This window comes from Amphibalanus amphitrite, unplaced genomic scaffold, assembly GCF_019059575.1.
Source record: "Amphibalanus amphitrite isolate SeventyFive unplaced genomic scaffold, NRLGWU_Aamphi_draft 000053F_arrow, whole genome shotgun sequence".
Lineage (NCBI taxonomy): Eukaryota > Metazoa > Arthropoda > Thecostraca > Balanomorpha > Balanidae > Amphibalanus > Amphibalanus amphitrite.
In genome coordinates this window covers 191719-213487 of record NW_024881549.1, presented here as the reverse complement: position 1 = coordinate 213487, position 21769 = coordinate 191719, and the positions used below count along the sequence as shown (strand labels likewise).

Here is a 21769-nt window from a genome sequence, read left to right as displayed (position 1 = left end):
AGAACCGACAACGAAAGAAACTAACGCCCTTGACTGGAATTTCAGTTCGATAGTTATGTCGAAGATAGAGTAAAAAAGAGAGAAAGCGAAGGAGACGGAGCGAAGTAGAGAAGTTTAGAGGAGATTGAGAGCACATCCCTACCAAACTTCCCGAGCCTTGGGTCGCGGGGATGGACCCTAGACGACGAAACGACCTCGCAGAACTCGAATAAACGTCTTTGTCTCTAAAAAAAAATCCAGTAGGTATCCCATACGGAGATGAGCCGAGTGTAGTCCCATAGTCAATTTACATAGCGGGAGGAGACTTACCTACGCCAGGCTTACGACTCGGGCCTGACACGGGTAAGTGGGGCCATGCCGTACTGGCGGTGGAAGACTCTTGTGTAGCTGACGCTGGCTTACAAATATCACGCGTGTTGGTCCAACTTACTCAATCCATTCGACACCGTCGTTGCTTTCTCCCAGGAACGCAAGTTCCGTGGCAGCAAGCAGCCTTGCGCCTCAATGCGGCCTTGTATATAATTATATTAATAATTTTGCTCGTGTGTTCAGTTACGCGAGTTACAAACATCACTTTGATAAGGTTGTCAAAAACTTCTGCCTTAGGGATTCTGTGGAAAGAAAATGTCACCGCCTCAGTCCCAGCTTTAGTATCCAGCTAAGTTACAAGGGTATCACAATGGCCAATTTACCTTATGCTTCAGTCGAAGACCGAACAGTGTTATTGACACCCCGCAGTTGCTCTTTCTCCATAAACCTGGAGAGTAGTGTATTGCACCAGCACATCGCACGGACTCTTCATCTCTCTCAGTCTCGCCTCTACCCTCGCCCCTGCTCTCTCCCCGCGGTTTGACACCCTGCCTCGGAACACGTGTATTCGCCGCGAGTCGCGGACTGTGCGTGTTTTCTCCGACCGGCTGGGTCGGCACGGCCCCGTGACGGTGGCCGTGACACGGTGCCCCCGTCACACCCGCTGGCGGCCGTGACGTGACCCGTGACGGTGCAGCAGAGAGGCGGGGTAGCGGCGCACCAGCGCGGCTCGCTCGACGAGATGGGACCCGAAAATACTCAGCAGGCGCACAGAGTGGTCTCTAATGGGTTCGGTAAAATAGGTATGCCAAAATTAGGCAATGCATGTGGGTCAGATACACGCGAAAAGTTGCGCACCACATACATACAAACCATTCGTGCCAATACACACTGCCTATTGAAAATCATCATTGGTAATTATCCTTAAGCCGATCTCACGATCGGTCAACAAGTTTCCTAGCAGTCCCCACTGAAAACATGCACCAAGTACAATAGCACCGACAGAAGCCTGAGAGCCGCATCCAGCCGCTGCGCCGTTCGGAAGACTGGCCAACGCCACCGCGACCGACGCGACATCTATAGGCAGATACATCCACTGCTATCACCCCGTCTGTCCGCTAGAGCCCGCCGCCGCCCGAGGAGGTGTCGTGCAGGACGAACTTCTTGTAGGCCTTGTTCATCTGCTCCAGGAAGATGAAAGTGAGCACGGTGTGCGGCCCGATGCGCGCGTAGTAGGGCGTGAAGCCCTTCCACAGCGCGAACACACCCTCGTTGCGTACCACCTTGGCGAGCACGTCCAGGCCGCCCCTGTACTCTGGCACGCCGTTCACCACCTTCATGTTCTGAATCCTGTCAGCGGAGGCGTCACAGGCGGTCAGTCGGCTGAACGCAGGTCAAACCGGATACCATTTACTACTTTTCGATGGAGATGATTTCCGATTCATGATCTTTCAAAGATGAATTTCCATGTTTACAAGGGCATTCCCACAAATTTTGAAAATGTTGTTTGTCTTATATGCAGTGGTAGGTAGACCGTAAAAAAATTGAAACTATCTGAATCTTTTGAAAGAATACCAGCAAATTCGTTCTTAAATATCATAATTTACATCTTGAGCTGTTTTAATTGTCATAGGCATTGTAATCCTGCTGTAAAGCTAGGAAAAGCATCTGGTATGCGTTGGACGATACACATAAAATAGTGACACTTGTAGCAAGATTATGAGACCCATAGCCACATGCTACAAACATCAACAAACTTTTTAACAAACACCAAACTTTCCAAAATTAGTCGGAATGCCCATGGTTTGATTCGATTTCAACGAATTTCCATCCCAGAGTCCATCATTGATCGGAGTAATTGTTTCGGATCAATTTCCAAGCGCAATGATTGATTTTTCACTCATAATTGCGACTCGCAAACAGCTGATGCGATTTGGAGACGTCACCAGCCGATGTATCCCGACAGAGTATCCAGCCTACGGTGCGATACCTTCTGTGACGTCACCATCCCGGTTCGTAATGAGCCAATATGTAGTCGCAGCAGAACTAGGCAATATACAATGGAACTAGGCGCCCCAGGAGCGGACGGATGAGGTAACCGGCGTCGCTAGACGCACTCCACCAAAACATCGGCATCTGGCGAGACGAATTTTTTTACGGAGGAGACTGGACTCTAGAGAGGACATAAAAAACATCGCGGTGACGACAGACGGTACTGAACGGCGGTGATTAGTTTTCGAAACCGAGGATAAATCGTCTTTTTTTCGTTCGTTCATTGGGGTTTACGGGCGCGGTCTTTTTGTGCCTCCCTGAAAGCGCACAAGGCTCTCCCGACCGTGATTAGCACAGGTCAGTCAAGCTTCTATATTATCACAAAAGCTATTTGACTGGAATTGACACCCAATCGAAGCACAGGGCTTCCACAATTTCAACACGATGATAAATCAGTTAAAACTAAAGATCCCAAACGAGGGCCTCTTCAATGAAATCCCCCGTCCAAGGCCACTCCATCCTCTCGTGGTTTCAGCCAGCAGAGTCTCACTACGGTTCGGCTCAAGGTCGACCACATAAAAACTCGTTTGAGATAATATGCCGGGAAAAAGTTTGCAGCAAACATCAACCCGACGGATTCGGGCTACTATCAGACTTGCGGAATCTGTAAATACTATAATTGAAACCACAATTTTGATGAAAATGAACGTAAAACTTAGTAATTCGGTGAAACGCCAAAACTACTCCTCGTTATCAATAGACTAAGAAAGAAAAGATGTCTACAGGTATTCGTAATATTATAACGCCTATGTAACTCGTGGCCAAAAGTTTTAATTATATATGTGTCGAAAATGATATGTATGTTCATTCTGACCAAGCATATTTTGAGCAAATGCAAAGTCGAGAGACGTTATATCCTCACATATCCCCAACGCACACGCAAGCGAGCTCACTTAAATGCTGACCAAAATGCACTCGCATGGCATTTTGAGTACATTCTGCATTAGTCATTACAGACGGATGTTGGCGTACCAGAGGATAAAAAGTATTGTACAATTCCCTTTATCCTTCCATAATCTATCTTGACAATCTATGACACATCCGTCTATTCTGTATTCGCATGTAATTACATAACAGGTATGCAGAGATCTCGACTCCCACTCACTGAATGCGAGGACGTTCGGATTGAGCCCATTAAAATTATCCAGTTAAGGCTTAACAATGGCATTGATGATCTGCGAATTTCAGTGGAATAGCGGAGCTCCAAAGCACGTCATCGGCCCATAGCACCATCAATTCCCATCCCTTATGTAACGAGGAGTCGGTTACGTCTCTGTTCGCTCATGTAAGCGGCCCCGACTGTCGCCCGAGGCCGGCGGCGTGGCCCTGGGGCCGTGCCAGAGCGGCTGGCAGCGGGGCCGTGACGTCACAGCGGTGACAGCGGAGCGGAGATCACTGCGAGGGAGCGGGGAGCCACCGCGAGGCTGTATAGCGGTACCAAGTGGTTTGGCCGATTATATCTGATGGTGACTGCAAACTTGCTCACTTTGAAACCAACGTCATAATTCGCGTATGTGTTATCTGAAAGTACGAACGATGCCTAAAATTATAATCCGAGGAATGAAAATGCACAAGTGGCCCCGGACAGTGGACACGTATGTTTCGCGATTGCATCTCCACAGATGGTTTCTGCAGAGCCAGCTTCGTGTCTTAAAAAAAAAACTCAGTGACACAAGGCGGTAACATTGCATGGGATGATTGTCGAGTTGATTATTTTACGCCAGCTGCTTTATTCATACCTACGACATCGAGAAAGAAGAATTAATGCAGTTCTTTAAAATGGCTGCTGACGCGTAAAAACATGAACGTAAACAACGTGTGAATATGTACCTGCCCATTTTCTACGACAATGGTTAGACCTTGGAGATTTTAAGACAGATGTAGAAAATTTAAGACAGAAAGGACGTCAGCGTAATTTGTAATACAATGGTATGAGCCATATAATAGATGCTTATGAGATTTGTATGCGTAAGCTACGAGATTTCAGGGTTATTTCATAAAAAAAGAATGAAGCGGCCTGACAGTGTCCCAAAGTTTGCCAGTTTGGGTGGGAAATGACATCCAAATCAAAATAATTTTCCACTCTCACCTCCAACTTTCCAGAGCAATTTTTCACTCCCTATTTTACCAATAAAGAGCATCTGCGGGTACCTTTTACCTCGCTCCATTTTCGATTCAACTATCTTATAAAGCAGCTCCCACATCCTTCAACATTCACAAAAACATTGTTGATCCCTGCATGTTCCGCTCTTTTTTTTTTGCATTTCTGACTGGCATTTTTCCACTCTCAACCCTCTTTATAGTGACGAATATTCCCCTCCGACACCCAAGCCGAAATATAATTTTGGAACACTGAGCGGCCAGGAACGTAAGCCATGTCATATACCAAGATCAGTGACGGCTGAGGGACCGCAAATTATTTCACGAATGGCCTTCCTTCAAGACCTCTGACGTCTGCACTTCGTAGTTCCCATTTTCCCATCCGCTAAAGCTTGGTCAAAGCAGCTCCCCGCCTGTGCAACTGTCGTTATCTACAATATTTAAACGATAACAATTCACAGCCCGAAAGCCCAGCACCCACGTGAGGCGCAGGGCGTTCCGAGGTCTGCACCCGCCGGCCTCCCCACGCCCAAAGGCTGCGGCCGGCCTGCACCCTCCTCCTCACAAAGTTTCCCCTCGCGCCGCGGAGGGCGGGCGCACTCACCTGGTTTTGGCAATATCCACCGGCATTGAGGCAGCCGTAGTCACCAGACCGGAGATCATCGAACTGCAGAAGTGCAAGAAGATGTTGTCGCTGAAGTAACCTGCGGAGGCATAGACGGTTGTCAGAGATGGCGGTACAGAGCAGCTGGCAGTGTTTGTGCAAAAAACATGTAAACTAATATAGCAATAGTGATAGACTTTTGGGGGGATCCTTTAACTTGCGTTTGTGCTGATGCTCAGATACTATTCAGAAAATGAGCCGTAGCGCTCATATTTGGCCTGTGGCATCGAAAAACATCGGTCATGGGGCAGCCTACCCCAGTATCACCTGTGCCCATGGGATGCTGTTTAACCTGTGGACAGTTATACAGTCTCACATGTGCTCATCGGTGACTGATTGGCCTGCACTCTGCTGTCAGTACTCTCTCAGTATTACCTGTGCTTATCAGCGACAGTTTGGCCTACGAGCAGTACTTCTATTTGGCCTCTGAGTAGTCAGTGCTCTCTCGGACTCACATGTCCTGATCAACGACTGTTTGGCCTGTGAGAGCTGCTCCCTCACCTGTGCTCATGAGCGACTGTTTGGCCTGCAAGCAGTGCTCCTGTTCAGCCTGTGAGAGCTGCTCCCTCACCTGTGCTCATGAGCGACTGTTTGGCCGGTGAGAACAGCTCCCTAGTCTCTCACCTGTGCTCATGAGCGACTGTTTGGCCTGCGAGTAGGAGACCAGCTGGGCGGCGTTGACCACCACGGCGCGGCCCATGGTGGGCACGGCTCCGCGCCACAGCGCAGTCACACCCTCCTCGCGTGCCACGCGGAACAGAGCGTCGAACGCGTGCTTGTAGTTCCTGCGCTCGGCCTCGGGCAGCCGGCCGTCGGAGGTCATCCGGATCAGACACAGCTGAAGGAGGAGAGCGGGGTCAGAGACGGGCTGAAGATGGGAATGGAGAGCTGCGATATGGCGTACAGATGGGCTCAGAATGAAAGGCGTTTAGAGAGTCACTTAGAGGGGGACTGAGACAATGTAGGACGTTCAAGTCAGCTCAAAACGAGGAATACCGAAGCTGTGCTGCTGATGATAGAGAGGCAAATAAACAGACGAGCCAGACGCAAATGCCTATAAAAATAACGATGAATGATAATGATAATGAAAGTAAACCAGTTTAAAACGCATGCGTCGATGTACAGCTTTAGCAATACGTTTGAAGGAAGATCATTTCTGGCATGAAATCGTTAAATGCCGATTTGCCCGAGCTGTATCGCTCGGGCAAGCAGCCAGAGGCCCGGTGGCGCCACCTACCTCAGCCGGGGTTCCGATGAACGAGCCGACCAGGCCGGCCACCATAGCGATGGCGGCTTTGGTGAAGAAAGGGGGCGGCTTCCCGTCCCTGCCGGCCGATGGAAGGGCGGGTGTCAGCAAACCAGGGTGGCATGGAGTAAATAGAAACAACAGTAGGGTGGTCGGGCAGGAAGACTGACAGGTACGATAAATGATAACAATAACACGTCAAACGTATATTTAAACACACAAAGCTTTCGGTATGAAAATACCTTGATCATTGTGTTAACAGAAATGAGGACAGGTCCTCATTTCTGTTAACACAATGATCAAGGTATTTTCATACCGAAAGCTTTGTGAGTTTAAATATACGTTTGACGTGTTATTGTTATCATTTATCCTAACTTGAACTGTCTTGGATATTCTACTGACAGGTACCCATGTGAGAGACATCGGTTGGTAGTTGGTACATAGATAGGAGGTAAACGTACAGGAAAAACAGGTCTTGAATAGCTGATAGCCGATGGTTTTACTCGAGGGCTTATCCTAAAAGACCGAAAGAGACTAACCCAACAAAACAACAATCGAAGAAACAAGGCCTTATTCAATAAGACCTTTTAGTCCGCGGATGATAAATGCCGGAGAGATCGGTCTGTCAGTCCGCATGACCGACATTTACCGGTACCACACACCTGGTGCCACTCACACTACGCTAATACGGGGGCAGCTGTGTGTAATCGAAGCAGTTACAGGGACGTCCCAGGTGTGTACTTGAGCATCCGTCATCGACACTGATCGATTCAATGGCCGGGAGAAACAGCCACGAAACTAGTGGGCTGTCGCGATAAAGCATAAATCACCAGCAAATAAGAGAACAGTGGCATGGCGACACCTATATAGGGTTCAGAATTAAGACCCTATTATTAGTTAACTCCATTTTACGACGGTATACGTAAAAGACGACCCGTACAAACAGAGAAGCACGCGCTAAATGTAGCGTGCCCTGTATGCACCAGAGTTGAGTTATCTACTCCCACATTCAGTCAGCACGGTGAGCGATGTGCTGAGTCTCGCGTAGTGAGTGAGAACGGTGTCATTTTCCGCCCGCTCCGCCGCCTTCCGACCACCCGAAGGCCATTTGACACGCTGCCAGCTTACATCAGCCGGTAACCGGCCCGCACCTCTTGGTGACAGCGGGTGTTATTTTCGACCATGCGCCGAATGAGAAGACAGGAAAGAAAGTTGGAAAGACGCAAACTTTCCGTTTTACTACCATGAAATGTTCACTTAATAATCTATACCTAAATATACACCTATGTTTTCCAAATTTAAAGCAGTGGACCGAAATCGTCGTCAATAGCGGAAAGTCCCGATTCCGGCTGCGTTTACGTCACTCGGGCGGTAAGAGTCCATCCCGTGCGAGTATGAGCGGATCGGCCCACTCACTTGCTGGCGCGCTCGAAGAGCTCGGTGTAGATGCCGAGCCGCGTGGTGGTGTAGGTGGCCTGGCGCAGCAGACCGGCCGACAGACCCGAGTACATGCCACGCACGCCCTCCTTCATCACGATGGCGCGCGCAAAGTGGAAGCTGGTCTTGTGCTCTCGCGCCGCGCCGCCCATGCCGCTCATCTGCATCCTGTTCTTGAGCAGGTCCAGCGGCTGGACGAACATGGTGGCCGCCATTCTGCGCACAGAGGAGGGGTCAGAATCGACACACCAGAATTGACAGGTGGAAAACAGCAGCTTTTGGGCGGCCTTCATGAGTGTCTTTAAACAAGAATGATGTTCTGCCCTTTCACAAACACATAGCTACAAACCCTGTAACCCTTCAGCTTGTTACATCCCTGCAAAACCTGATGCTTCCCAAAAAAACTTTACTTCATAAATTACAGTTCAGGTGTACTGTGCCTAGACAAACAACAAAGTACATTTACTCACCCAGCTGAGCCACCAAATATGAATTTTACATAGTTTGGTATACTTGTTTCTTGCTTCTTTGCTGCCATTTCAGCACTTTAAAATCTGAAACATGGAAACAGACTCATAGCAGGTATGTAACATGCAAACACCATGTTACTACTTCCCGCAGTATGCACTCCACCTTGTAATCTTATATCTGGTACACCTGTTCTGTAACACACCAGGGACACAGCACCCAACCCAGACTGGAAAACATCCATACACTGGCGGACGCCCGTGAGACCCTCTTGCGCCGAAATTCGGCGCAAGCGATTTTGCGCTGAAATTTCTGTGTGATTTGCGCCAAAAATAAGATGCCTATTGGTGCGAAAATCAAGCCCTTTGTATATAAAGCACATGTGCACATCTACCAATGAAGGCTATATGAACCAGACAGAGTGTTCTGGGGCCTTGTACGCTCTCCCATGTTTGAGCGTCCGAATGAGTTTTTCATTTCCACAGAAACCCAATACCTCAATAGTCTTAGCGCACTCTAGCTTCATGCCGTGAAACAAAGCTGGAGCCGTGAATTCCGGGGCCACAAATTTGTGCCGATGTTAATATCGGCGGAGCAGTGTGTTCGAGGCTGGCGGGAGTCAGCGAGGGCCGGGCAGCGGAGCAGCATGTGCTCCGGCACATCACCCTCTTCTCGGCACACAGCGCAGAGCGCCGCGGCCCGCGGGGCACCGCTTGTCTGGGCACTGCTGGCATGCCACGGAGTGGAGACAGCCGATTCGGTGCCGTATTGGAGCGAGCGGCCCCAGTGGCCCGCCCTCATCTGGTGCACCGAAACGGCATCCTCTCGGTCCGCTCCGGGGATAGGGAGCGGCGACGTGCTCCCGAGGAGTGGCTCGAATAGTGATTCTGAGCAGTTGTCGCGCCATTGATGCGAGGCCGCACAGTGAACCGCCCTGGTCAGCGAGTCGGCGTTTGAGGGCAGGGCGGCCGCCTGTTTTGCCAGGTCGTCCGCACTCTCATTCCGCTCGATACCGCAGTGGGCAGGAACCCACTGCAGTATTGCATAACAATGCTTGGCGATGTTCAACAAGGTCTTCCATGCCTATCTCCACGCCGAGGATTGAGGCCTCACCTGGGCAGCCGCTTCTCCGCTGAGTTCGAGCGGCTCACCAGTTCGAGCACGTGACAACCGGGGCGGGGAGGTCTCGTCCCGAAACCTCTCCAGAGCCGCCCGCGGGGCGAATCTGCTGCTAGATTGACCAGTGTGCCACATAAATTCGGTGACCATCTTTCGGCAAAAAAGTTATGCGACCGCCCTGCGCCGAAAAATTCGTCCGCCGCCATGCGCTGAATTTGGTGCATGCGAAGTTACGTCGGACGTGCGCCGAAATTTTTGGCGCAATCCTGCCACTAAGCCGGACATATTCGGCATAACGTGTGTTATTTCCAGTCTGGCACCCAACCACCCAACACAATGCAATGTGATAAGAGCCATGTAACACTGCCTTCCCTTGCCTGCTTGATGCTCCAGATTCACAGGCATGATTAACGATTTGAAGCCTTTGCCTAAATGTTATTCAAATTGTCTGAAGACATCATCAAAAACACTTCTGGCCCAGAAGTGTTAAGTTCTGGGTGAATCAAGGTCCTCTCAAGCCAGCTGTTAGCTAAAGCTGGCCCAATAACCAAAGCCGTTTAACACTGCAGAGGTCACTTAGACTTTAACAGTCTGTCTTGAACTTTACTATGCTACCTACTGAGCAACCACCCCAGCTCAGCATTTTACCCATGTTATGAAAGGGGTAGATCATTATCTGGCGAGAATGGGTGGCAGAAATGCTATAAAATATACCAAAAAGAACAAAGCCGAAGCACCCTCAAGCTCAAATGCGTATTTACAAATTGCAACCGAGCTCCGCCGTGGGGTAAGGTGGGCAGGGGTTTTCACACTACGGCTGCGGTTGAACTACCGTCTGTGGTAGAAACTTCAGGACGATGGCGCGTTTCATACGAAATCTGGCGCAATGCTTGTTTGCTTCTGTACTTGTGCTCTTATTTGCTGTGAATTCTTGAAGTGGGAGTGTTTCAATAACAATTTGTGGATTATTCGAGTTTCTTTATATAAACATAATACTGATATGATCAATGACTTAGTTTGGGAATTGATACACATTTTGTAGAGATTTGTCTGGCAAATGGTGTAACAATTACAAACCTCAAGCCTATCATGATCTGAAGCTGTTATAACAAATCAAAATTGCTTCAATGTTACCTTTACCTTGTTGGAAAGACTGGAGCATGGTTCAAGATGATGCGTAAAAATTCAAGATTTGTGCGAAAGCTTGTGACTGAAGAACGTAAACAGTTGGCGATATGATGGCTCAATCAAACGTGGAAATGGACGACAAAAGTAGAGTTTCAACATTCCAGCATGTGAGAAAAACTTCAGAAATTCATGGTTCTTGTAGTATTGCATTCTTCTTATGTACAGTTATAGGTTTTGTTAGGATATTTCAAATTCATTGTGTCAGTTAAGATATAGATGGATTGCGGATTTTTTTTTTTTTTAGAATCATTGTATGGTAGCTAGGTACTTGTTCGGTAAAAAGGTATGTGATGAATGCCATGAGAAGGTTTTTTATTATTTAATATATGGTCGTTGTTGTACCTACAAAAATGCAAGCTTACTAGCAACTAGTTTCTGAATCAAATCGAAAGTATTTGCCATGAATGTAAATATGTACCTGCAAAGTATGTCAATAAATTTGTGTGATGTTGACCAGAGAGTTTCATCATCTGGGCATTTATGTCGCTTCCTACATTAGGTGTTAAGCATAGTAATTACGGATGAACTTTGTGCCAATATCTTCAATGCACATTGCACAATGTATGTAGCATGTCTACAACCCTCACTGATCCTGCTATAGCTATAGGCATTTGGCACCAGCTTGACCAAGGGCATGCACTTCACAGTTGCACAACCTTTTGTTTTGTCATGTACCACCAGTCACTTTTTGTGCACCAGTCACTTTTTGTGCACATAGCAGTGCACACAACAATGTGCAGAGGGCCTACACAAAAACAACATGATTAGTGTGCACTATGCACAGCATTGTACCCTGATTATTTGAATATTTTGACCACTCAACAGTCAACAGTCAGGAGATAATTATTTAATATCACATTTATTATACATCACTTGTCAAACAATAGCATGACGACACACATTTTGACAAGCAATCATGGTAGTATTCCAATAAGTTGGACAGTCACCTCCCTGGGCGTCATTTTTCCGGGAAGGTACCTCTGCAGTGTTGTGGTAGGCTAGGTTGAATTAAGTTAAGTTAGGCGAAGTAAGGTGGTTAGAACCAGGTCAGACCGTAAGGCCTGGTCAGGTTGATTTTAATCTTTCATTCTAATTTGACATAGATACCTATTCCCTATGTTTTTGCTCCAGCCTGAATTTCATTAGGTAATGAGTTAATTTTGCTTTGTTTTTATCTGTCTTGTTTTGTGTTTTTGTCCCTGATATTTTGCCCCATAGGCAAGGGTGGAGCTTTTCCAGGAAAGGAGGTGGAGCATGATTGGAGGCGCTCAACCAGACGGCATAGGAGGGCACGATTTCTGAACGCGCACTGATGCCTGATTCAAGCCACGCTGTCTTCATGCGGGGCGGCGCGCTACTTAACCCTAGAACACCTGGGGGGGGGGGGTTGTATCAACCCCCCCCCCCCCCGAGGTTTTTCTTAGCTACACGCCGAACCGTTTCAGATAGCCTGCTCAAATTTTCAGTACCCTTTGGGGCATCCTTTGCGCAACTTTTGGTAATTTTTTTGTCAAGGTCATGTCAGGTCACGGAGTTATGACGTCATAAAGGGAACAACCTCCGGCCAGATTTACGCTAAATTGGAGATTGCTTAACATTGGTATAAATGCCGACTGACCTAACGCACTGATGGATTGTTTTATAGAATCACAACTGGCTGATTTGACATTGGCACAATGTCCGTTGACATTTTGAAGGTCACTAAAGGTCAAGGTAAGGTCATTGACCTCGGTTGACCTGTAATGACTTCTTGCACTTGTATGCCATTTCGGGGTATTTTGATGCCCTGAATTCGAATTTGCTATCCATTTCAGGCATCGTCGGTTGTTTCTTGTAGTTCATTTTGGGTCAGGGTCAGGTCAGTGACGTCACACGCCTGACGTGACCCAATGGACAAATGACCTTGCAGACTTCCGATGCTCCCAACGCATCATTTTATCAAGTTATGACATCGAAATACACACCAAACGATAGAGAATTGATCAAGGATCACGTTAGTGAAGGTTTCAAGTCGATATTTCTTACCGTTTTGCCGCAATCGGCGCGGAAATCTGAAAAAGTTAGATTTTTCCGAAAATTTGACCTTTGACCGGTCATAAGTAGGTCAAATGTTGACCTAGGACCAAAAAATATACCACCAATCGCGAGATCTCGTTGAGAGCAATCCGTTGGTTTTTTCCGCTAAGCTCTACGACCTTCCGTTTTGAAACGCCAGGGGGGGCGTAACAACCCCCCCCCCCCTGGTCGTTCGTGTTATGAGAAATGGCCTGGTCGTGCGAGGGTTAAAAGTCCCTAAAAGAACGGGAAGTGATGCCGATAGAACCTTCAATCATTCTGGGCTAACGCTTATGACTTGGAAAAAGTCGCGATCCCAATTCAATCGAAAACCTGTGGGCTCTTGTTCAGCAGGAGGTGTATGAAGAGCCACCCGCCATAAGCACTGCTCAACCGCAGGCACAGGTTTAGACGGCGTTGGTCCGCATCAAAGCCAGTGTGCTGTAGAATTCATTGGCTGAAATGCTCCAGAACATTCACCACTGCGTTTTTATGAAAGGTGGCCACAAGCTCAGTTAAAAGAAAAAGTACCAGATTGTTTTGCTTTTTAATTACAGCGGGAAGAAAGGTGTCCGGATAATTTCGTTACACCCCCTGTAATGTTCAAATTGTTGCTAAATTCGAAATCAGCTCCAAAAACTAGCCTAGAAACATGTAAAACTCGAAAAAGGAACCGAGGTCATCAAAGGTCATTGAGCTGACCTGACCTTCAGGTGACCTTGACACCCACCCTAATGCATGGGACCAGCATCATATCACATGTTTCAACGCTTGAAACCACGTGAAGACTGCAACCGCGCGGCTAGTGCGATCCGACATACGCCGTATCGCGATTCGGGCCAAACATGGTCTCGAGAAATAGGTCACAGGTCAAAGGTCATTTAGGTCAGGGTCATGAAATTGTCAGGGTAGGTGTAAAATTGATAAAATCGGGGGCATTGAAATTTTCGTCGCGATCGGACGGTTTTTACGCGAGTTACTCACGAAAAAACGATAAAGCGCACCCAAAAAGGCAGAAATATGCACATGCGATATCCTATACTGCGAAAAAAGTGCATCATTTTTTAACGTCGCCGACAAATTGTAATTACCCTAAGCTCAGGCAGATGTATGGTAGAAAATCCCCCAAGTGAAATACACTACGGCGGAAATAAAATACCCTACGGCGGAGCTCGGTTGCAATTTGTAAATACGCAGCTCAAATATAATCAAGGTTACATGAAGGTCATAATAAATGCTACATGTTCCAGATCCAGCATTTCCAGATAAATTGCCTTGACTTTGAGATACAGTACAATAAAACGCTTGCGCAGCAAACAGAAAATAAAGCGCATAAATATCATACAACAGAAAGAAGTACCGCACCACATTATGCAAATTATACAGCACCACATAAAAATAATAAAATTATGCTTCGACCATACACCAAAAAAGAAAGAGGGCATGAAGGTTTTCCGCTACAAAAGTAACGAGTGCGCCATCACTGCCTCGTCTCAATTAGACTATCACATTTTAAAATATTTGTATATAATTCTGGTCTAAAAAATCAAAAAAAAAATGCATTTTTAACTTAAGATTTATTTTTCCAAAACCGGTAAATACTATTTTAAAGAATGGAAAGAAAGAATAAATGCGAAAACGGTGTGCGTCACTTCTCTTCAGTTGTTTTTGTTATGAAGACAAAGCCGCTAGGTGCTGAGGTTGTTTCTGCCGATTCGTTGCTATGACATCATTAGTATAATCTAACTTGACTTGATCTTTCTGTTTTGACAAAAAAAAGAGGGTTTTCACCTTTAAAACAAACCTAGACTGTATAAAACACCAGATGAAAGAAAATTGACACTTGAAAAATCAAAAACTGCTGAGAAACAGTACACATTTTTAACAGAGATTAATTCTATTACGTCATTTGAGCTCTCACTGAATATTGGGAAAACCCGTGACTAGAGGCTTTTGGCACAACCTTGGTACAACCCTTTCCAGATATTTTATTGGAATACGAATTAAATTGAAATAATTCAAGTGGGTATAAGATTGTAGGTATACTGTGGATGGTTTTCATATCATATCGTATTTGTTTGGTATTCCACGGACAGTTCATAGAGTATCAACAAGGAATACTAATAACTAGGAAATTGGCATTGTAAGGACGATCACTGTCTAGCAAAGGTAGGTACCTAGGTGATGATAATGCTTTCATTTTCACAGTAAATTTCTTTAAGTTAAAACGATAAAAGTATTATTTTTAACTTGTATTTAGAGGCATGGATTCGTTACATTAGAAGATTTTCTGAGCACTTGATTTATTGCCTACCCTCAACCTGCTGAATGGTCCGCAAAGCATGGTTTTGACGAGACACACTAGCTAAGGTAGTGAAATGTGAATCAACACCAGCCCAGACCAACCAGGCTGCAAACCTGTACTCCATTCTGCACCGAAATGAAGCTAGAATTTTTGCTGCAGAAGTTGTAAGTCTACACTTATGATCAGATGAAACTGGGGTGAAAGGTCAATTTTTCTCTGGCCAGCCCTGTGGTGTCCCTGTGTATCATTTTTCAGACAATGCTGTGCCAGCACAGTAGCTTAGCACAGTGCACTCAATTAACATGCACTGTGCACCAGCTAAGTGCCCTTGCAGCCTGCACTGAGGAGATCTTGTCAAGAATCAAGATTGCCATGCTTTGCAGTCAGGCCTGCCAAGTCTTTTATGCCTACCTACCTATGGATCAAACTTAATTTAATGTTTTTATTGAATAAAAGGAAGTAATATATTACATTACTTGTCATTGGTGATTGAGATAAGATGTCACATTAACTTTTTATGTCAGATTATTTGATGTTTCTCATTGGTGATTGCATTGCTATAGTAATGAAATCACAAAAATAGTTTGTGATAAATGCATTGTGTTATATTTAAAATTTCCACCTTACTGTAAAGTAAGAACTGGATATTGCTCTGGCTGGATGTATTATGATCATCAGCCCTTATATAACAATTATTATTGTTGGAGATTAAATAGCTGTTTCTCACTTCACTGCTTATTAGTCAGTATTGTCTAAGTGTGTAGCAAGGATTTGGTAGCATGACATTCACTTTTAATCATTCATATAGCATTAAGTATGATGCTAAGCCAGAACATCACATCTGTTTTTGTTTTTTTAGTTTAATGAAATAACTTTGGGCATGGCCATTGGTCTCATTCTGCTGGTTAGCTAACTCAGCCATCACATACTTTTTTGTAATTTCAGTGAATTGTATTGATAACCAAAGTCCAACCAGCAGCCTTTTGTCTTCTATTGATGAAAAAATAGTAACTATTTTCTGATAGATGAGGCTTAAAATTGGCATTGAAAAATTGATGTGTTTAAGTCCAGTTCATTCCTTTGCTTTTGAATACCTATGGTAGTCTTTCCTCTTTGCATCTTGTCAATTAATCTGTTTTTAAATGTATTTGTTGTGTGTTTTATGACAGTCCCATTTGTTATGAACCATTTGTGGTCCAATTTGTTGTGATTCAGAATTATTGCACCCTAATTGAAGATGCATTATTAATGTTTTGTGTGAACACTGTGCTACTGTTACATACATGCTCAATCAAGCTTCTCTTACCTATTCTATGATGTTTCATTGTATTTATTATTTAAGCTGAAATGACAAATTACAGTACAATTCACAAATGGCAATTTATTAGACCTCTTAGAAAACAGAGTATCTAGCTACTTCACTTCAAGCTTCTGCATTGATTCTTCAAATTTCAACCCCTGAGCTTAGTTTTCATTTGGTTATTGATGATATATACTCCCTCTTAGCCTGTTATTGGTCTCTGTCAGCAGATTTACCATAAATGGTTTAATTTGTTTGGTGGAGCACATTGTAGTAAAAGAGTGGGTGCCTAGCCTAGCAGCAGTATGCTCTTCCTTTCTGTGTGCTACACCTGCAGCTCTGGCATGTTATGATGGCCAGTGATGTGCAGTCATGGTGGTCAGTATGCATTGGTGGTCAGATATACAGTAGGATGGCAGTCAATTGATGCTTGTTGGCTGCTAGTAATGTGTGCTGGTGGTGAATGATATTGGCTGATGAGTGACAGTGTATGGTGGTATCCAGTCAGTGATGTGGGCTGATGGTCACTGATTTGTCTGATGACCAGTAATATAGCCCAGTAGACTGTGATGTGCGGCTGATGGTGAGTGGTGTGGACTCACTGTCAGTGACGTGTCCCCGCTGTGTCCACAGTGACACGGGTGTGCCCACAGCGACCTCACGTGCCCACAGTGACCCCACGTGTCCCCGCTGTGTCCACAGTGACCCCACGACTGTCCACAGTGACCCCACATGTCCCCTGCTGTGTCCACAGCGCGGCGCCGGACGGAGTGACGGACCGCCATGTCGTCGGGTCGGCCCATCAAGTGTGTCGTGGTCGGGGACGGCACCGTCGGAAAGACGTGCATGCTGATCTCCTACACCACCGACAGCTTCCCCGGAGAATATGTGCCCACCGTGTACGTATGGAGGCGGGGCGACGCAGGGCGGGGTCAACGAAACACGCGATCTCTGGCTCCAGAGTGGTAGGGAGTGGGTAATATCGCGCTGCTGTTCATTCATTTAGCGTCAGGTATCAAACCGGTGTTAGGTTTTTATGCACGAGCACGCACGGATGTTGCGTCGTTACTTCCGTTGTTACCGTCGCCGCCGGCGAGGTGCCGTCGCTGGCGGCCGTGCCGCCGTCGGCGACCCCCTCTGACTCAGACAGCAGTCCGGTGCAGGCGCGGGTTCGCAGCGTGGGTCCCTCCCCTCCCCTCCCATGTCCCCCACCCCGCCCGGCGTGTGGTCGGCGCCGGGGCCGTGAGTCACCGCTGACGGTGGCGCCGCCCTTTCGGCAGCTTCGACAACTACTCGGCGCCGATGGTCTGTGACGGCATCCCGGTCAGCCTGGGCCTGTGGGACACGGCCGGCCAGGAGGACTACGACCGGCTCCGGCCGCTCTCCTACCCTCAGGTGATAATGCCGACCGGGGACACCACCGACCGTGCCTCAGACCGACAGACCGCATATTGTAGCGCGCTGTAAATGGGCCGGACATGTGTAATTTAAACGGTCGGACAGCATATAATTGGCCGGCCCTCTGATTGCTACTGAATTTACCTGTCTGCTACTGAGATAGTACAGCTGAAACGCTGTTTTAAACTTGCTTCAATTGCATTGATCCAGCATTGATTTCCGGTATTGTTAGTTGCGTGCATCGCGCTCCGAAAATAAATGTACGTACGTAACATCTTGTCACATTGGCAGTATGGGCGGTGGTGCACACAGCAGCTCACAGCTGGCCCCTGCCTCTGTGCTCATATGACACCATGCTAACTTTGTAAGGTCGTGACCAGGAAGTGGCCAGCCCGCCAGTGGAAATGTTGTTTTCCCCTTTCACTAGTCTGACGGTGACCGCTGGCTGTTTGTTCCCTGCCTCTGACTGTGACCTGTGGACTGTACGATTTATTTCCCTCCCCCTGACTGTGATCACCGATTGCAGACGGACGTCTTCCTGATCTGCTTCTCGGTGGTGAGTCCGGCCTCGTTCGACAACGTCACCATCAAGTGGTGTCCCGAGATCAAGCACCACTGCCCCGAGGCGCCCGTCCTGCTTGTCGGTCAGTTCTCACCCCCGGGGGCGGTTCCCAATGACGGTACGGTGTTCCGTGTTTGTTTGATGTTCCCAGCTCGGGAGCGGGCTGAGTTTGTTTGGCAGATGTTCTCCCTAGACGGAGGTAGCGGGTTAGGCTGCAGACGGCTGCAGCTGATTCAGGGACATGGGCGGGTGCCGCCGCCGTCCCGGCCAGCCGGTTTGCATGATGGAATTTAACGCTGCATATCCTGGAACAACAGTGTGAAACGAGTTGGTCCAGTTAGCCACGCTGCAAAACAGTGATCTGACTCATGACACCGTGAATACTGGAGGTCGTGACGTGCTGAGAATGTTATTGTCACTAGCGTTTTTGTTTTACGTCACCTCGTAGGTCATTGTTTACATTTTTTGCTCGTGTTCGTCGCGCATCAGACCATAAAAGTACATTCGGTCGTCTGACAGGCGTCGTCTTTATCGTTTATTTGTGTAGTCCTCCCCTCCCCCAACTGACCGTGCGTCTTATGTTATAACTAACCCCTCCTCCACGTCCGCAGGCACCAAGACGGATCTGCGCGAAGACAAGGAGACACTGCAGCAGCTCTCAGAGACGGGCATGTCGCCCGTGAAACGCGAGCACGGACAGAAGCTGGCCAATAAGATTCGCGCCGTCAAATACATGGAGTGCTCGGCATTGACGCAGCGAGGGCTCAAACAGGTGAGTGGGTGCAAAAGGCAGAGAGATTGTGGCTGTTGCGGTGCAGTGGCGAGTACATTCATAGTGGTTAGTGGACACAAGAATGTTCTACATGTCGAGCAGTGTAGCTTTTCTCGGCGGTGGCTAGATTTGAGTGTGATAGAGGTCAGTGGGCTGTTTGTAAATATTTGGGTGTTCGGGGGCACGGGTTTAGACGTGAAACTGCTAATGTCCTGACATTTGTGATTCATGACATGTCTCGTGTCTATTATGAGTACCTCGGGGTGATGTCATATTCCGCCGTAAAGTCGCATCGTTCGTCGCCGTTCCGGCACAGGCTCGGCAGAGACACCCTGAGTGGTGGTTTGTTGTGTACTGAGAAAACAATTACCCGACATTCCGCCAACTTTCCCGTGCACACTGCACAATGTGGAGTGTGGCCGTAGAATTCTGACGTCATGTGTTAGCTCAGTGCAACGTGCGATTAACCGCTTGTCATATTGCCAATTCCTGAAACGGCCCACTATATGTAGTTAATTGCAAGTCTTATAACTTTTTCTGGTATGGTTTTGTGATCATCAGGATGGCATGAGTTAAAGCTGTGCGTTAATTTAGTCAATAATCATCTGGGATTGGGGTACAGTAGGCTTGTGAAAGGATGAGTAAAACCCCATGCAGTTCCATTTACCGACCCTCGCCCTGCATCTTCGTGACGGCGAAAACCCTTGCCCTCCGCCCTTTGACCTGACGCGGTGAGCTGACGCTCGCTGTCCGTGTCCGGCCAGGTGTTTGACGAGGCGGTGCGGGCCGTCCTGCGACCGGAGCCGCTCCGGAGGCACCAGCGCAAGTGTGTCGTCATGTAGCCGCCTCATCCACCGCGCCCCCCGCGCCCCGCGCCGCCGCGGCCGTACCGCCGACCCGGCCACCTCTGCTGAGCCGCGGCGGGCACTGGGCGCTTCCTTCAGCTGTCTCCCGGCTACCTCCCCTCGCCGAGTTGCGGCGGTCGGCGGGGTCTCTTCCACGCACAGGAGGCGGCCGATCAGGCTGTCTCCGTCTCTCAGCGGACGGCCGGGACTGACGAGGCCGCCCGTCGCCGACGGCCGGCCGGCGCGTTTTCAGGGCGGTGGAGCCTCGCGTGACTTCGTGTGCGCTCTGTCTGCCCGTCTGCCGGCGCCCCGCCCCTCGGTGGGCCGGCAGGGCAGAGGGAGCGCGCGGCGCCACCAATACTCAGTGCTAGTCGGCCGGCGGGCCCCTGTCTCCGCGACGCATATCCGGACTAACTAACCACTAACGAGAGGCCGGCCAGCCGAAAGTCTTTCCGCGCCCGGCCGCGCTGCCGTCTGGCCGTCCGCGCCGCACCTCTTTGCGGACGACCCGCCTCCGCGCGGGGCGGGCGGAATCTCCGATCAGCTGCTATCGCGGGAGCCTGAGTGTCAGAACGCGCGCGAGTTCAGGTCGGAGTGAGTGACGGACATATCTGAGGTTGCGTCGAAACTTTGGCGCGCCGTCCGCCGCGTGAACTGTGCGTCCGAGTGGGTGTTAGCGTGTGCTGTAGTGAGCCTGAGCCTATCGGTGTGTGAGATGGGTGCCGCGAGAGTTACCAGAGTGCTGGCGGGCGCTTTAACGGTCCGCTGGCACCGCCCCGGGAGCCGCCTGGCGGCGAGGGGCGCCGACGGACCGAGCCGACCGCCCGGCGTAGTGGAGGAACGGGAAGTGGAGAGGTCTGGCGGACCCCGCGACACTCCGTCAATGGAGCGTGTTACCGAGAGACTCGACACTCGGTATAGCAGCGCGATCGGTCTGCTTCGGTAGGGGATTCGAGCGCAGCGTGCTTCCCGGTAGCTGGCCGTTCTCTTGGCCCTTGTTGCGTGTTGACCCGTTCACAGTCAGAGCGAGGGAGTGGAGCGGCGCCCGGTTGTGTCAGCTGTTCTGATTTGATGCGGAGACCCTGGCGGCGACCGCTACCACCGCTGACACATGGACGACAGCAGTGTAAGCTCTACATGGAGAGAATGGGTGACGCCTTGACGTCGAGCGCTCGCGTGTGCGTGTGTGTTGCGTGTGTGCTGACCCTCTGTGACGCAGCCGAGCGAGGCGAATCGACTGGGCCTGGCATGATCTGTCTGTGAGCAGGGGTCGCGGCGCGCTGGGCAGTCTAACGGGCATCTCTGCTGGGGCATTGTTGTATTGTTGGTGGCTTGTGCCGCCGCCGCCGCCGCCTCTTCTGACGATGGCTCGGACCAGCTCCATAGAGAGACTCCGAGACAGGCTCTTCCCGCGGCGTTTTGAGACGTTTCTACGCACGAGCGACCGCTGAATGTCGGTGGTACTATTATTTAATACCATTTTGTTTACCCAGCTCTGTACACCGTAAGAAGCGACACAAAATGACGTCATTTTGCTTTCCTTATTGTGTGATCAAGTTTGCACGATTTCGTTCCCTTTGCCCAGGTATGTTGTGGTCTCATAATCCGCGCCGCGTTCGGGGGGTTGAATGCACTGGCATGGCCGAGTATTCTGATTGGACCAACGCGCAAACAGTCTCCGCAGTCGTTCCTAACTTCCTCCCAGCTGTTGTAACTCTGGGCTTGCCAAAGGCGAGTAGTGTGTGTTTGGCACTGGCCGCGTGGTGGGATAGCTGTGGACCGACACCGGGCGTGTTCTGGCCTGTCGCACAAGTCTGACCAATAGTCCCGGGCCAAACCGTGCTCAGCGACCGTACGACAACCTACACAGAGCATATTGATAGAGACAAGTAGAAAAACACGGAACAAATAGTGCATGGACGCGTTTCGATTATTAAATCTTCATCAGC

At 48.7% G+C, this 21769-nt stretch overlaps 2 protein-coding genes across 10 annotated transcripts; one reads left to right on the top strand and one right to left on the bottom strand.

Moving 5' to 3' along the window:
- Positions 1–738: 738 nt before the first annotated feature.
- LOC122377936 (mitochondrial 2-oxoglutarate/malate carrier protein-like) lies at positions 739–14319 on the bottom strand. 7 transcript variants are annotated; one of them, XM_043358564.1, is made up of 7 exons: positions 14291–14319; positions 8279–8362; positions 7788–8024; positions 6363–6450; positions 5750–5963; positions 5066–5165; positions 739–1659 (listed from the first exon to the last, which is right to left on the bottom strand). In XM_043358564.1, the coding sequence occupies exons 2-7, from the start codon at positions 8344–8346 to the stop codon at positions 1428–1430; spliced, it is 939 nt and encodes a 312-aa protein (XP_043214499.1). In that variant the 5' UTR covers positions 8347–8362; positions 14291–14319; the 3' UTR covers positions 739–1427. The 7 variants fall into 7 exon arrangements, with proteins under 7 accessions (XP_043214499.1, XP_043214493.1, XP_043214496.1 ...); XM_043358558.1 differs by lacking the exon at positions 14291–14319 and adding an exon at positions 14063–14118; XM_043358561.1 differs by lacking the exon at positions 14291–14319 and adding an exon at positions 14004–14075.
- Positions 10668–21312, top strand: LOC122377938 (ras-related C3 botulinum toxin substrate 1-like). 3 transcript variants are annotated; one of them, XM_043358566.1, is made up of 6 exons: positions 10668–10690; positions 16998–17142; positions 17524–17638; positions 18168–18285; positions 18815–18975; positions 19740–21312. In XM_043358566.1, the coding sequence occupies exons 2-6, from the start codon at positions 17027–17029 to the stop codon at positions 19815–19817; spliced, it is 588 nt and encodes a 195-aa protein (XP_043214501.1). In that variant the 5' UTR covers positions 10668–10690; positions 16998–17026; the 3' UTR covers positions 19818–21312. The 3 variants fall into 3 exon arrangements, with proteins under 3 accessions (XP_043214501.1, XP_043214500.1, XP_043214503.1); XM_043358565.1 differs by lacking the exon at positions 10668–10690 and adding an exon at positions 14326–14807; XM_043358568.1 differs by lacking the exon at positions 10668–10690 and adding an exon at positions 14458–14660.
- The last annotated feature ends 457 nt before the right edge of the window (positions 21313–21769 follow it).

Excerpts from the sequence above, each read along its gene's own strand:
- LOC122377936 (XM_043358564.1), bottom strand. The coding sequence starts at position 8,346 with ATGGCAGCAAAGAAGCAAGAAACAAGTATACCAAACTATGTAAAATTC. Across the intron at positions 6,451-7,787 it reads CTCTTCGAGCGCGCCAGCAA|GGACGGGAAGCCGCCCCCTT; the intron begins GTGAGTGGGCCG and ends ATCGGCCGGCAG. Across the intron at positions 5,964-6,362 it reads TCATCGGAACCCCGGCTGAG|CTGTGTCTGATCCGGATGAC; the intron begins GTAGGTGGCGCC and ends CTCCTCCTTCAG.
- LOC122377938 (XM_043358566.1), top strand. The coding sequence starts at position 17,027 with ATGTCGTCGGGTCGGCCCATCAAGTGTGTCGTGGTCGGGGACGGCACC. Across the intron at positions 17,143-17,523 it reads GGAGAATATGTGCCCACCGT|CTTCGACAACTACTCGGCGC; the intron begins GTACGTATGGAG and ends CCCTTTCGGCAG. Across the intron at positions 18,286-18,814 it reads GGCGCCCGTCCTGCTTGTCG|GCACCAAGACGGATCTGCGC; the intron begins GTCAGTTCTCAC and ends CCACGTCCGCAG.